Raw genomic sequence first — 15,596 nt, forward strand, 5'->3', positions numbered from 1 at the left:
GTTGCAACAAGCATTGGGGACTCGTCTAGACATGAGTACTGCCTATCATCCACAAACTGATGGGCAGAGTGAAAGGACGATACAAATGCTTGAAGACATGCTACGAGCATGTGTTATTGATTTCGGAAACAGTTGGGATCAACACCTACCGTTAGCAGAATTTTCCTACAACAACAGTTATCATTCTAGTATTGAGATGGCGCCATTTGAGGCACTTTATGGTAGAAAGTGCAGGTCTCCGATTTGTTGGAATGAAGTGGGGGATAGACAGATTACGGGTCCGGAGATAATACAAGAAACTACCGAGAAAATCATCCAAATTCAACAACGATTGAAAACCACCCAGAGTCAACAAAAGAGCTACGCGGACAGTAAAAGAAAAGATATAGAGTTTGAAATTGGAGAAATAGTCATGCTTAAGGTTTCACCTTGGAAAGGCGTTGTTCGATTTGGTAAACGGTGGAAAATAAATCCAAGGTACATTAGACCATTCAAGATTATAGATCGTGTCGGACCAGTAGCATACCAACTGGAGCTACCTCAACAACTCGCGGCTGTACATAACACTTTCCACGTCTCGAATTTGAAGAAATGTTTTGCTAAAGAAGATCTCACTATTCCGTTGGACGAAATCCAAATCAATGAAAAACTTCAATTCATTGAAGAACCCGTCGAAATAATGGATCGTGAGGTTAAGAGACTTAAGCAAAACAAGATACCGATTGTTAAGGTTCGATGAAATGCTCGTAGAGGACTCGAGTTCACCTGGGAGCATGAAGATCAGATGAAGAAGAAATACCCGCATCTATTTCCAGAAGATTCGTCAACACCTTCAACAGCTTAAAATTTCGGGACGAAATTTATTTAACGGGTAGGTACACCCGAACTTTTCCATGTTTATATATATTAATTGAGATTGATATTTACATGAATAAATGTTTCCAACGTGTTAAGCAATCAAACTTGTTAAGATTTGATTAAATGAAATAAGTTTCATATAGACAATTGATCACCCAAGTTGACCGGCGATTCACGAACGTTACAAATTTGTAAAAACTACATGTTGTGGTATATATAGACATATATATATGGTTGACATGAGATTATGATGAGTAAGTATCTCACTAAGTATATTAACAATGTGTGATATACATAAGAAATGAGATTACTAAGTTAAGAAACTCAAAATGATATATATAACGATTATCGTTATGATAACTTCTACTAAATACATATGTATCATATTAAGATATTGATACACTATATTTAACATGATAAAATGATATTTAAATATATCATTAAGTGTGTTAACAATGAACTACATATGTAAAAACAAGACTACTAACTCAAGAATTACGAAACGAGACTTATATGTAACGATTATCGTTGTAACGATATTTTAATGTATATATCATATTAAGAGATATTCATACATCATAATATCATGATAACATAATAATTTAACATCTCATTTGATATAATAAACATTGGGTTAACAACATTAATTGAGATCGTTAACTTAAAGGTTTCAAAACAACACTTACATGTAATGACTAACGAAGACTTAACGACTCCATTAGAATGTATATACATGTTGTGTTTTGATATGTATTCTTACACTTTTGAAAGACTTCAAGACACATATCAAAGTACTTCTACTTAACAAAAATGCTTACAATTACATCCTCGTTCAGTTTCATCAATAATTCTACTCGTATGCACCCGTATTCGTACTCGTACAATACACAGTTTTTAGATGTATGTACTATTGGTATATACACTCCAATTATCAGCTCTTAGTAGCCCATGTGAGTCACCTAACACATGTAGGAACCATCATTTGGAAACTAGCATGAAATATCTCATAAAATTACAAAAATATTAGTAATCATTCATGACTTATTTACATGAAAACAAAATTACATATCCTTTATATCTAATCCATATACCAATGACCAAAAACACCTACAAACACTTTCATTCTTCAATTTTCTTCATCTAATTGATCTCTCTCAAGTTCCATCTTCAAGTTCTAAGTGTTTTTCATAAATTTCATAAGTATAGTTTCATAAAAATCAAGAATACTTCCAAGTTTGCAAGTCTACTTCCAAGCTTTCTAATCCATTCCAAGTAATCATCTAAGATCAAGGAACCTTTGTTATTTACAGTAGGTTATCTTTCTAATTTAAGGTAATATTCATATCCAAACTTTGATTCAATTTCTACAACTATAACAATCTTATTTCGAGTGAAAATCTTACTTGAACTGTTTTCGTGTCATGATTCTGCTTCAAGAACTTTCAAGCCATCCAAGGATCCTTTGAAGCTAGATCCATTTTTTTCATTTCCAGTAGTTTTATCTAGAAAACTTGAGGTAGTAATGATGTTCATAACATCATTCGATTCATACATATAAAGCTATCTTATTCGAAGGTTTAAACTTGTAATCACTAGAACATAGTTTAGTTAATTCTAAACTTGTTTGTAAATAAAAGTTAATCCTTCTAACTTGACTTTTAAAATCAACTAAACACATGTTCTATATCTATATGATATGCTAACTTAATGATTTAAAACCGGAAAACACGAAAAACACCGTAAAACCGGATATACGCCGTTGTAGTAACACTGCGGGCTGTTTTGGGTTAGTTAATTAAAAACTATGATAAATTTTGATTTAAAAGTTGTTCTTCTGGAAAAATGATTTTTCTTATGAACATGAAACTATATCCAAAAATCATGGTTAAACTCAAAGTGGAAGTATGTTTTCCAAAATGGTCATCTTGACGTCGTTCTTTCGACTGAAATGACTACCTTTACAAAAATGACTTGTAACCTGTAATTACGACTATAAACTTATACTTTTTCTGTATAGATTCATAAACTTAAGTTCAATATGAAACCATAGCAATTGGATTCACTCAAAACGGATTTAAAACGAAGAAGTTATGGGTAAAACAAGATTGGTTATTTTTGTTTGTTGTAACTACGTGAAAATTGGTAACAAATCTATATTAATCATATCCTAACTAACTTATATTGTATTATACATGTATTATAATATATTATGTAATCTTGGGATACCATAGACACGTATGCAAATGTTTTGACATATCATATCGACCCATCTATATATATTATTTGGAACAACCATAGACACTCTATATGCAGTAATGTTGGAGTTAGCTATACAGGGTTGAGGTTGATTCCAAAAATATATATAGTTTGAGTTGTGATCTAGCCTGAGACGTGTATACACTGGGTCGTGGATTGATTCAAGATAATATATATATATCGATTTATTTCTGTACATCTAATTATGGACAACTAGTTGTAGGTTACTAACGAGGACAGCTGACTTAATACACTCAAATCTTTAAAACATAATAAAAATGGTTGTAATTATATTTTGATCATACTTTGATATATATGTACATATTTGTATAGGTTCGTGAATCGATCCGTGGCCAAGTCTTATTTCTGAGGAAGGAAATATCTGTGAAAGTGAGTTATAGTCCCACTTTTAAAATCTAATATTTTTGGGATGAGAATACATGCAGGTTTTATAAATGATTTACAAAATAGACACAAGTACGTGAAACTACATTCTATGGTTGAATTATCGAAATCGAATATGCCCCTTTTTATTAAGTCTGGTAATCTAAGAATTAGGGAACAGACACCCTAATTGACGCGAATCCTAAAGATAGATCTATTGGGCCTAACAAACCCCATCCAAAGTACCGGATGCTTTAGTACTTCGAAATTTATATCATATCCGAAGGGTGTCCCGGAATGATGGGGATATTCTTATATATGCATCTTGTTAATGTCGGTTACCAGGTGTTCACCATATGAATGATTTTTATCTCTATGTATGGGATGTGTATTGAAATATGAAATCTTGTGGTCTATTGTTACGATTTGATATATATAGGTTAAACCTATAACTCACCAACATTTTTGTTGACGTTTAAAGCATGTTTATTCTCAGGTGAATATTAATAGCTTCCGCTGTTGCATACTAAAATAAGGACAAGATTTGGAGTCCATGTTTGTATGATATTGTGTAAAAACTGCATTCAAGAAACATATGTCGATGTAATATATTTCTATTGTAAACCATTATGTAATGGTCGAGTGTAAACAGTATATTTTAGATTATCATTATTTGATAATCTACGTAATATTTTTAAAACCTTTATTGATAAAATAAAGGTTATGGTTGTTTTAAAAATGAATGCAGTCTTTGAAAAACGTCTCATATAGAGGTCAAAACCTCGCAACGAAATCAATTAATATGGAACGTTTATAATCAATATGAACGGGACATTTCACATACATACATACATACAAAACTATGCATACATCTATCCATACATACGTGATACGCCCATATACTCACACATACGCATACCTACATACATAAACAAACATACATACAAAAATATACATAAATACATACTTACATATATAAACTTACATACATACATAGACATACATACATGCATACATACATACATACATACATACCTCAACATACATACGTACATACATACATACATACATACATACATACATACATACATACATACATACATACATACATACATACATACATATAAAAACATACATCCATACCTAAACATGCGCCCATACATACACATACATACAACCAAACATACACATACATACATACACATACCTAAAAAAACATACATCCATAGACATACATACATACACCACATAAAAATCATATAAAAACCATGGAACACCTACGTACAATCTACCCATAGGACACCTTACTTATCTATTCTAATACTAGTTCTCCACAAAACCTATCAGAAGTCATGTACTCCGTCAAAAAAAGCTCCCTCATATCGAGCTTGATTCCATGTAAGATATATGAATTTTATAATAATCACATAGTTGTATCTTCATTATCTATATTTATATGATTTTTCTAAAGATAGCCCTTAGAGATATCTTTAAGAAGTTTAGACATGCATAAAATTTTTAAACTTTGAGCATAACCATCAGCCACTACTAGTAACTAACTCAATGTACAATATATTAAAGCATGAATTTAGTTCTTTAGTATAACTCGGCTATCCTTAGAAAAATCAATATTTAATAACATTTTAGTAGTTTATAGTGTACATGTATAAGGATATGTAAATGTGTATGCATATATATATATATATATATATATATATATATATATATATATATATATATATATATATATATATATATATATTTCGGGTGGTAAATGAATAAATCCGTAGATAATGAATAATATTCGATCCACTAAATTTTCATATCATATTATTATCTATTCATATTCGTTTATCATCTATTTATATCATCCATTTCAATTTAAATGAATCGGATCGGTTTAATATCCGATAAGTCAGACATCCATTGTCATCCTAGTTAATAGTTACTACGATGAAGACGATTTGCACAGTAAATTTATATAATTTTTCAGTTTGGCCCCTAAACTATTTAAGGAGTTTATGAAATTATTTAACCGATGTTAGTAAAAGGACTACGACAGTGCGTAATATAGAAAGTTATGGACCATTAGTAATTAGTATTAGTAGAATTATTAAAAGACAAGGAACATTCATAAAGTTTTAATTAATACATCACGGGGACCATTAGTATAATTAACATTAACATTAACATTAACATTAACACTAACACTAACACTAACACTATATACTAATTGTCACGACACTTTTGGTCATTTTGGCCCAGACATCGATCAAAAAATGGTCAAAACGACAATCAGACAAAAAAACCAAACACCCCCTCCAACTTTGGCCAATTTTCCAGTTTAGCCCCCAAATCAGGGGTGCAAAATGTAAACATATTTTTTTAATTAAAAAACTTAAACAAACTTCACTCATATTTTCAACGGGACGTGTTTCCGCTCGACTAGCGTTAAATTTTTTCGAACCCACCGTTCAACTCAAAAAAAAAATTATGAATACAACGGGACTAACTATATCCGAAACGGACACTTTTAAAAAAATATTCAATACCTCAGACTATATTCAATACATGTACACACCTAAAATACGCTCTGTTAATTATGAATACGCAACCCAAATGTCCCGCGGCAACGCACTACCCATTTTACTAGTTTATTCTAAATTAAATTGGGGTAAGGAGAGTGATAGGACTCCTTATACCATGTTCTCAATGAGTAGTCTTGGTTCACTAAAATAATAAATAAATATTTGAAATTAAACAAAAGTGACAGACTAAGACAAGTGAAGAAGACGACATCGCTGTCTTTCTCTGTAAATTTCATACGAAGTACCTTTTGTGTTTTTGTATATCTTTATACGTAAAACCCATTAACAAAAATAAAAACTTTTTTTATTATTATTATTATTATAAGTGGTGGTGGTGGTAGAAAATGTATTCTGGGATTCATCATCACTCCATTTCAATAGATGGAAGTGAGTATTCGGGTCAGTTAGGAGGTGATGGTGCCACTAATTTTGTGGGTGATCCGTGTTTGGTGTTGACTACGGATCCGAAGCCCCGGCTCCGGTGGACTTCGGAGCTCCATGAAAGATTTATTGATGCTGTTACTCAACTTGGTGGCCCTGACAGTAATTAATTACTCTATTTTTTTTTTATTTTTTTTTTTTTTTTTGTTAAATACTTGTAAGTAATTGCTCCTAAAGTTTTTAGGTTGATTCCAACATGTTAGTAAGTACTTGATATGAGTTTTATTATCATTTTTATTTTTTTTTACATTTTTCTGTGTGTGTAATTACTTGATACTATGAGTTAATCATGTAGTAATATTTTTAGGGATTATTTGATGTTTAATGGCTTCTAAAGTATTTGACTTGTGTCAGCATGTTTGTTTTCAATTTCTACATTTATTTTTGTGTGATTTCTTGATGTGAAGTAAAGTTATGTAGTTGCATTTCTAGGGTTTGTTTCATGCTTAATGGCTCCTATATTTTTACCTTGATACTAATCTTATTTATTTTAATTATTTATATAATATCTAAATAATAAATAAATTAATGCTGAACTTAGAATCCTTATTTAGGTATTTATTTTTTATATATAGATATTATTAAGTAATTTACTAAATTGTCTGGTAAGGTAATTTTTGGGGAGTTTTACCTGTCAGTGTTATTCCTTTGGGTCGTTTTTACCTTATTGCTTAAATATCACATGAATTATCCTTTTCTAAAGTTTGTTTGAGGAAAGTGATTAATCAGAACAACTTGGTTTGATTCTTATTTGGTTAATGCAGTGCTGTCTTTATCGTGGACGAATTCAATTTTTATTTTTTATTTTTATTTTTTTTATTTTTTTTGCAGTTTGTCATTGTATGAGTTGAAAGATTCTTTTCTCATTTGAATTCTAATTTATGTATTAAGATGCTGTTTATATGTATATTATTTCAATTTCGAAGTCAAACTGATTGTAGTTATGATTTACTGATTGTTAACGGTAGAATTATCAGTTACTACAGTCACGTTGAAAACTATTATCCAAGCACTCGGTAATAACATTACAAAACCGCGCATACAATGTGGCTTGCTACTAACTAGTGATAATTCGTTACTTACTTTCTTGTTAATGACATTTCAGTTGGGTATACATATAATAATTTATACATGTAGTTGTGAATTGTCGGTTTTGCTACATATAGTCATATATAGTCAAGTGTAATTTATAGTAAATTGAATATATATGTTAAATTCACATACTCAATGAATGCTTACCTTGCTATAATGACATGATGATGTTTTGCGGCCACCTTAAATTACGGATATTAACACAATTTCTTATATTATTGAAGAAGCAACTCCGAAAACGATCATGAGGACCATGGGTGTAAAAGGTCTCACCCTTTATCATTTGAAGTCACATCTTCAGGTTTGTATATTAAAAAGTTGTTTACAAAAAACAGTATTTTTTTTCAAATATCGACCAGTTTGGATAATATTGCTAAGAAACCTTTAGAATGATGATGTGCTGAATGATTTGTATAAAGGTTTTACGAAGCTAGATGTTTTGCAATCATTTGTTTTATTCCAGTGACCAACTTTAGATATGATTTAAATTTTGCGTTGCTCTTTAGTGATATTTATGGAAAGATATTTCCTTACCTTATGTGTAAGTCTATATGAATAGTTTTTGTTTACATAGTTCCGAGCTGGCTCGACTTGGAAGTCGATACATGACTCATAAGAATCAACTCGTTTTTTGAATTCTTGAATCGACTTGTAAGAGTTGACTCGTGACTCGTAAAAGTCAACAACTATGTCATTTCATAACTGATGTTGTATATGCTGTTGTAGAAATATCGGATGGGGAAGCAATCTTGCAAAGAATTTACAGAGAATTCGAAAGATGGTAATGAGTAGTTTTAATGTTCTATCTGGCTCTTATGTATCTGATAATTTTAACCCTAAAATTTTTTCAAATCAGAATCATAATCATCATTACTCAATTACTCAAAACTGATCCGTATATATGCAAATCCATTTACCCCAAAGTAAAAAAGTCACATTTATGTTCTATAATTGGCTCCAGTTGCAAAATCATGGCTATCACAGGTGGCAAATTGGGCAGGTTAAGTGGTTGGGTAACATGTCAAAATGGGTAATTTGGTATGGGTTTGGTAATGGAGCTTAAATATGATTAGAGAAGTTATATTACCTCAATATAATGTTTTTTGTTTTATTTACGAGGCTCTATGCGTTAGAATCATAGTTTGGGTGACTTTTGACCCGTTTGGTTTTAAGGTACTATTTAACCCTGTTTGGCTCGTATAAGACTAAACACAATCCGGATCAATATCTTGTGAATGGGTCTAGTTTGCGACCTCTACTTGCTGCATTATCAACTTTTGTAAAGTTGATTTTTTATAGTTACAATCTGTATTCACTATCTTTACATAATTGACTTCATAGCATCTTGCATTGCTGAAAGCCAGGACACAGGCTCATCCACAACATCCTCGACAAGAATGGTGCCACAAGATTCGAACGAGTATGTTTAATTTTTGGATTTTAAACGTTTGTTCACATGATTACATGTACTCACTATGTAATTTTTCTTTTTCTTTTTTTTTAAAAAAAAAGTGGCTTACAGGTTACAGAAGCTTTGAGAGTGCAAATGGAAGTCCAACGCAGATTGCACGAGCAGCTAGAGGTTAGTTCGTTAACGTGCCACTTTTATAGTCTCTACCAAAAGTTTCAGAATTTCAAGATTTTCATTTAATTGTCCTTTTCATTTTATTTATTTGATAGCAATTCCAACCCATTTACTTATGAATGGGTAGATTTTGGTTGTGTCATCTTCAGTGGGTCATATTGACAAACCGGTAAAATGAGAAAATAAAGCTAATAATGAATTGAGTCAAGGCGGTCGAACAAGTTGATATTTGATACTATCCAAAGTATGTCATCAATGCAAATAATCTATTTATTAAGTTGGTTGCATTATTCTAATTATTTATTTAGTGTTTGCAATCATATTTTAGCACATTCTGTGTACAAAGTCAAAAAGCAATGGACCAAATGTTGTACTCAAAATACCCATTTTGTCCCGTCACAATTGTTTTCTATTGTCCTTCTCAATTTGAAATTTTGACATAATATTACCATTTCTTGGATGTTTTTATTCTTTCTGTAAAGTTTGGATTTCAATTCTGAAAAAGAAAAAATAAAGGATATTGTCTTTAACACTCGGACGATTTTCAGGTTCAACGTCGGCTCCAGCTTCGAATAGAATCACAAAGCAAATATCTTCAATCTATCTTGGAAAAAGCATGTAAAGCCCTAAATGATCAAGCAGTTGCCACCGCTGGGTTAGAGGCCGCCAGGGATGAGCTGTCAGAGCTTGCAATCAAGGTAGCCAATGATTGTCCGCCACCTGTCATCCCTTCAATTCCAGCTTATCTTGAAAACGGAATTGCTCCCAGCATTGACAGCTGTTTGACCTCAAATGGGAGCCCGGTTTCACCCGCAGGATTAAGCGGCTCACATGCTGTTCTTAAGAAGAGACAACGGGCTATGTTTGGTAATGGTCAATCAAGCCGAATGGATGATCTTTGGATATCTTGATGAACAATACCGTCTCAGAAATGGATTCTTCTGGTCATTTTCTTGATTTTCGATTGAGGTTTTGTTTTGGTTCGATGGACGATTTGTGATCAATGATCATTCTCTCAACCAACTGTGACTTAAGTGTTGTGAAATGTGAATTGCTGAACATCAAACATGTTATCTTTAATCAATTTGGGTTGCTAGTTTCTTTGAAAAGCTCTATGAATTGTAATGGGTAGAAGCAAATTTAAACTATTTATTTTATTTAGTTATTTTTTAAAATGTTATTGGTGGGGGCCATTGTCATATCTGCCTGTCATTAAGACCGTATATAACCGAGCGTCATAATCAAACCGTCAAATGAGATGGAGCCTAGAAACGGCATCTGACGCCGTTAACCCGGCGTCACTTTTTGACGCTGACATCCGTTAGTCAATTTTTTGACGGTACAAACTTGGTGGGTGACATTTGGTCGAGCCAATCAGAGATTTTTTGTCATTTTATATTTATATTTAATTTATTTTTTTTTCACTCAATTTTCAATCAGATTTTACCACCTCATCCTTCAATTATTTGACACAAAAACTTGACATTTTGGGTTAGCGGGGTCAAGTACAGTCACAGTCAAAAACCCATTTTTTCACCAAAAAGTGCACAATCTGACTCTGACATCACAGTTAGGGTTGGAAACAGTCTAAGCCTTTCACCTTCAAGCTTATGAGGAAGAGGGGGACTCATCATCCTGGGGAAAGAAAAAGGAGCATTTTACGCTTTAGTAGTAGTATTCATCGCCTTTTAAGGAATGAAATATTATCAAGTACCGTCCACAATTTCGGATAGTATTTATGGTTGTACCTTTTTCTTTGCAATTGGCTTTCATGGTTTTCATGACACCTTTAAAAAGTTTCTAACTTTCAAGTGTTATCATTTGTCATTTCACTTTACAGAATCTGATTCTATTCATCTTTCTTACCTTTTTAATTCAAAGAAGTATTAATGGAGATTCAAAGTGTTTTTGAACTATACAGTAAGTTTATCAAAACTTATAAAGATAATTACGTTACCATTATTTGGGTTAATCTTAATTATGTTGAACCATTTAAAATTCACCGCGTTTGTTTTTGACAAATTGAATGACATATGATGCTGAATAGCTCAATATTGAGTGTTGAACTTCATATCTGAATCACTCTTTTATTATGTCCCATTTATTTATCATTTAGCAAAAATCCTTCCCCTACGGCCCATGCAGTTAACCATCATTTTCGTTGTTAACATATTGGTTTCGCAAAATATTAGAGGTGACAAGTTTGATCTAGTTTGTGATAAGTGGTAAGTGGTTGATTCAGGTTTTTTGTTATATACGATGGGTCATTTGGTCATCTGATAGCAACACGAGTCAAACGGGGTCAACAGTCGCCAAAATTGTTCTTATTTTGGACAGAACCTTTTAAATCAATCAATTAAAAACTACATTATTATTGAAACAGTACAAATTCTGTACGAGTGATATATTTGACACTGATTAATAACTAAAAAAGTATTTAGTGTTGGATAAGCTGCCCATTTTGACACAAGCCTAATATATTGACCCGTTGGCTTGTTACTCAAAATGTGAAATTATGTTTCAGACATTGACAAAGGGGGTAAACAAGAAGAACATGATGAAGGCTATGAACAAAAAAATTCCAAAAAGGAAAATTGCATACCCATATCACAACCCTATTCAGTAAATAAATTTACTCAATACCTACTCTACTTTTTTAAAGGTAAAATCACACACCCATTACACGAATATTTACAGGACTTGAACCCTCAATCTCTAAGTTAAAAGGGCCAAAATACCGCCACCCCAATGACCCTTTGGTATAACCAATCTCTACTATTCTAATTCAAAAGAACATAAAGTTCTGCTGGTTCATGTATGTATTGTGTTTTTATTTGCGTTGATAGACTGGGTTGGATTTGAATCCAACAATGATATCCGGGTCCATGTAACAATAATATGCTCCTGACATATGACTATATGAACATTGGTGACAATGAGTGAGATTGGTTTCGATTATGTGATTTATGCAACATCTAGTCTAGCTCAAATTATAATATTTCATTGGTTGAACTCGACAAGTGTTCAACCAATAATGATCAAAAAATCAAATCTTACTAAGAGTATATCTTGAGTTGGTTAGAGAAAAGGTAGAAACAATCACTGGATAACATAATTGATCGCGTACATCTAAATAAAAATTACCACCATTCTCCAAATATTATTTTTGCCAAACTATATATTCTCAAGAGAAGTAGAGCAATACGAGGGTTGATGGTAAAGTCGTCCACTAACAACAATAAGTGATCATTAATCTAAAACAAACTCTAGTACTTTTATTATTATTATTATTATTATTATTATTATTATTATTATTATTATTATTATTATTATTATTATTATTATTATTATTATTAATTATTGTATGTTACACAAAATATTTGCTTGATTTTCTGACTTATCGAATTTCCAAATCGGCTCGATTAGATAGTTAGATAACTGGGTAAGAATCAAAGTTAATTTAGAGTCAAGGTTCGAGTTACTTTGTTTTCAGAATTTTTAACTCAGAACTGTGACTTCCAAAAGGGGGATGATTCTCACACACACTTTTTTGATCCTCACACACCAATTTAAAGAAATGGAGTATTATTAGAAGAGTAAAAGGTTAAAATAGGTGTGTGAGAACCAAAAAATGGTGTGTTAGAATCATCCCCCTTGCGAAAGTATGACTGTTTTAAAGAAGGCTAAAAGTATATATATTAAACAAATAAAGCGAATTAGGTTCTTTTCATGTTGGTTTATAACAAAATAGTTAAACCCTCAATCAAATTATGTAACTAACTATCTGGTTAAGGTTATTGGTCTAGATACAACTGAGCAAAAAAATGGTTGATAACTTGATACTAACACATCTCAAGAGACTGACAAATCAGCATCACATTAGAACTTCCTTCTATGACCCCAATTCCTCAAATAATTGAGACTCACTATCATTACAAGTAATAAAGCTAAAAATACAAATAATAAAATCATTTATTTCGTCCTCACGGTGCTACAAAGTGCCAAAAAAAGAACGAAACGGAAGGCGAGGACATAGTTGTGCCATCAGTTGTCCTCGGAGGACATGGTGAGGGCATGCTGCAGCACGTGGCCTAAATGCAGTTTTGTAGTTTAATCCATTATCCATGCATAGTGCATAACATAAAATTCATATACTAGTGTATACAAGACTTTGTAGTTTAATCCATGCATTGCACAAGAACGATTCACGAAGCTCAAAATAAAAAGAAAGCTCATGATACCATAACCATATGATTGATCCTTGATCAGATCAAATACATAATCATCATACACAAGCCACGCGTATTTAATCTTTAGAAATCATTTAATAAACTCACGTAAGATGAAACTTGAATTTATCCATGATTCAATCATGTGGAAAAATAAATATAAATAAATACTTTAAGAAGTTGTGCTATTGATTTATTTCTTGGTGGATTTACCTCCAGCGTCACCACTCCCTGCAGCCTTTGCAGCCTTCTCTGCCTTCTTCGCAGCCTTCTCTTGAAGGGCCTTTCCATCCCTGCATATCACTTGTCGATTAATATAGAAGCAAATACTGAAAAATGTGATTATTATGGTTTATATTTAATTTATTAACTCTTTTCATAACTAACTTATCTTACTTTCACAGGCTTACATTACTACTTTGCCTTGCGTTTATATATCATGTATCCCTAAAAATGACCCCATCCTGTTTTATAAATCAAGAGGGCTGGCAGAATGGTAAAGTTGTGAAAGGCATATGGGCTTATTGACTACCGTTGGGCCATGACCATATCGCTGAAATCTTTATAAAGTGTCACAACTGTGACACTTTCTAGCAGATAAGATATGCTTGAAGCTGTGAACTAATAAGTCAAGAGTAACTAGAGTTGTTGCAAAAACAGAATATTTAGTTTGGCTTCACATCAAGAATGTGAGAGTAACAATAATGTAAATCCCCTAGTCGTAGTAGCATTATGACCCATAGTTATCCAAATGGCTAAAATCATGATGAGCAAGTATCAATCAATTTGAAGCTTTATTGAGCATTAAACCTATCAAAATTCTTAAATACAATTACAATCATTGCATCATATGATGTCATACGTTATACTCATATCATAAGGGCATACCGGTATTTGTGTTGTTTTGCTTTGTGTTTTAGTATGACTTTAACAAGGATCTAAGGAATAGGCATGATGTTGTCTGGGTTTCTTAGAAATTTACTTAACGTCATTTTTCTTATAGTGTTAAAGTTTCTTCGGCTATGCAATCCATATTTTTTTTTGGAGCCTAACAACACAAACCTGGTTACTAATAATTCGTTCATCTAACTCTCCTTCAATAAAAAGTTCCAAAACATACATTATGACATTTATTTATAAGTTTTAAAGTATAGTCTTATTCTTATAAAAAAGTTTGTTTTACATCACCAAACTTACCATAGAATTTACAAGATACAATAACAATTCCAAGATGGACTAAAAAGTGACCATAACCTAAAACTGTAATCAATTTGGTTCATCAATTGATAATGTGTGTTCTATTTGCACTTTTTAAATTAAACAGTGATTTTTATGGGATCCCACCCCACAATTCTAACAACTTAATTGGTAGATCTATTGCATCATTAGAACTAAACCTAAATCAGATTATTATAACACTCACCAATTGAAACACAATTAAACGGAAATCGATAGAAGAAACATTAATATGGAGCAAAATTAGGTCAAAATTAGAGAAGTCAAACCTTTCACGGCGTTGTTCAGGAGTCAACCCATCGTCTTTAGTCTTTCCTTTAGGGTTACGAGCAGCAGCTCTTTCACGATCCTTCTCCCTCTGATTACCGCGTTCGATCCACGAATATTAAGAAAAAGACATTTAATTTGATAGTAATATATACATCAAAATTTAATTAAAAAATAGGAAATTAGTAATTACAGCATCAAATCTAGTGATATCAACGAGACATTAGCATAATTAACATAATAATAATGATAATAAAGAAAACTAAGAGTTAAAAGGATATGAGTCATCGTTGAAGAGAAATTGAAGATTCCGTTTACGTGAAATTGAAGCAGAGCTGCTGAAAAGGAATAGGGTTTGAATACGGAGCTATATATTGAAGTAATATGCCTACCAGGACAACCACTTCCAGCCAATCAAAATTTCAATATTTAAAGAGTACGTTACGTTAAACATAATTTTCTTCCATTTTAGGCCCGTTCCAACTCGGGGGGGTTTTTTTTTTTTTTTTTTTTTTTTTTGCGCATTAACACGGCGCGTTGGTAGGTCTATTTAACGAAGGCGTGTTGGCTTGTGTGTTGACCCAACACGCCACCCAGCACATGGTAATGGGGCGTGTTGGGTTGTGTGTTGGTGGTGTGCTTCAAGTGGGCACGAGAATG

At 32.2% G+C, this 15,596-nt stretch overlaps 2 protein-coding genes across 2 annotated transcripts; one reads left to right on the forward strand and one right to left on the reverse strand.

Annotated features, from left to right (window-relative positions):
* Nucleotides 1-6,243: 6,243 nt before the first annotated feature.
* Nucleotides 6,244-10,337, forward strand: LOC139868925 (protein PHR1-LIKE 3-like). Its single transcript, XM_071857261.1, has 6 exons — nucleotides 6,244-6,629; nucleotides 7,844-7,920; nucleotides 8,346-8,400; nucleotides 8,961-9,039; nucleotides 9,132-9,201; nucleotides 9,753-10,337. The coding sequence occupies exons 1-6, from the start codon at nucleotides 6,431-6,433 to the stop codon at nucleotides 10,113-10,115; spliced, it is 843 nt and encodes a 280-aa protein (XP_071713362.1). The 5' UTR covers nucleotides 6,244-6,430; the 3' UTR covers nucleotides 10,116-10,337.
* Nucleotides 10,338-13,424: 3,087 nt separating this feature from the next.
* Nucleotides 13,425-15,354, reverse strand: LOC139868930 (uncharacterized). The gene is made up of 3 exons (XM_071857266.1): nucleotides 15,218-15,354; nucleotides 14,939-15,038; nucleotides 13,425-13,726 (listed from the first exon to the last, which is right to left on the reverse strand). Exons 1-3 carry the CDS (start codon nucleotides 15,222-15,224, stop codon nucleotides 13,627-13,629), a joined length of 207 nt encoding a protein of 68 aa, XP_071713367.1. The 5' UTR covers nucleotides 15,225-15,354; the 3' UTR covers nucleotides 13,425-13,626.
* Nucleotides 15,355-15,596: the final 242 nt, after the last annotated feature.

This window comes from Rutidosis leptorrhynchoides, chromosome 1, assembly GCF_046630445.1.
Source record: "Rutidosis leptorrhynchoides isolate AG116_Rl617_1_P2 chromosome 1, CSIRO_AGI_Rlap_v1, whole genome shotgun sequence".
Taxonomy (NCBI): domain Eukaryota; kingdom Viridiplantae; phylum Streptophyta; class Magnoliopsida; order Asterales; family Asteraceae; genus Rutidosis; species Rutidosis leptorrhynchoides.

Bases quoted from the DNA above. Each gene is read 5' to 3' on its own strand.
- LOC139868925 (XM_071857261.1), top strand. From the start codon at position 6,431: ATGTATTCTGGGATTCATCATCACTCCATTTCAATAGATGGAAGTGAG. The intron at 9,040-9,131 runs GTATGTTTAATT...TTAAAAAAAAAG, and splicing joins GTGCCACAAGATTCGAACGA to TGGCTTACAGGTTACAGAAG. The intron at 9,202-9,752 runs GTTAGTTCGTTA...GACGATTTTCAG, and splicing joins GATTGCACGAGCAGCTAGAG to GTTCAACGTCGGCTCCAGCT.
- LOC139868930 (XM_071857266.1), bottom strand. The intron at 13,727-14,938 runs GTTTGACTTCTC...AGTGATATGCAG, and splicing joins CCTGAACAACGCCGTGAAAG to GGATGGAAAGGCCCTTCAAG.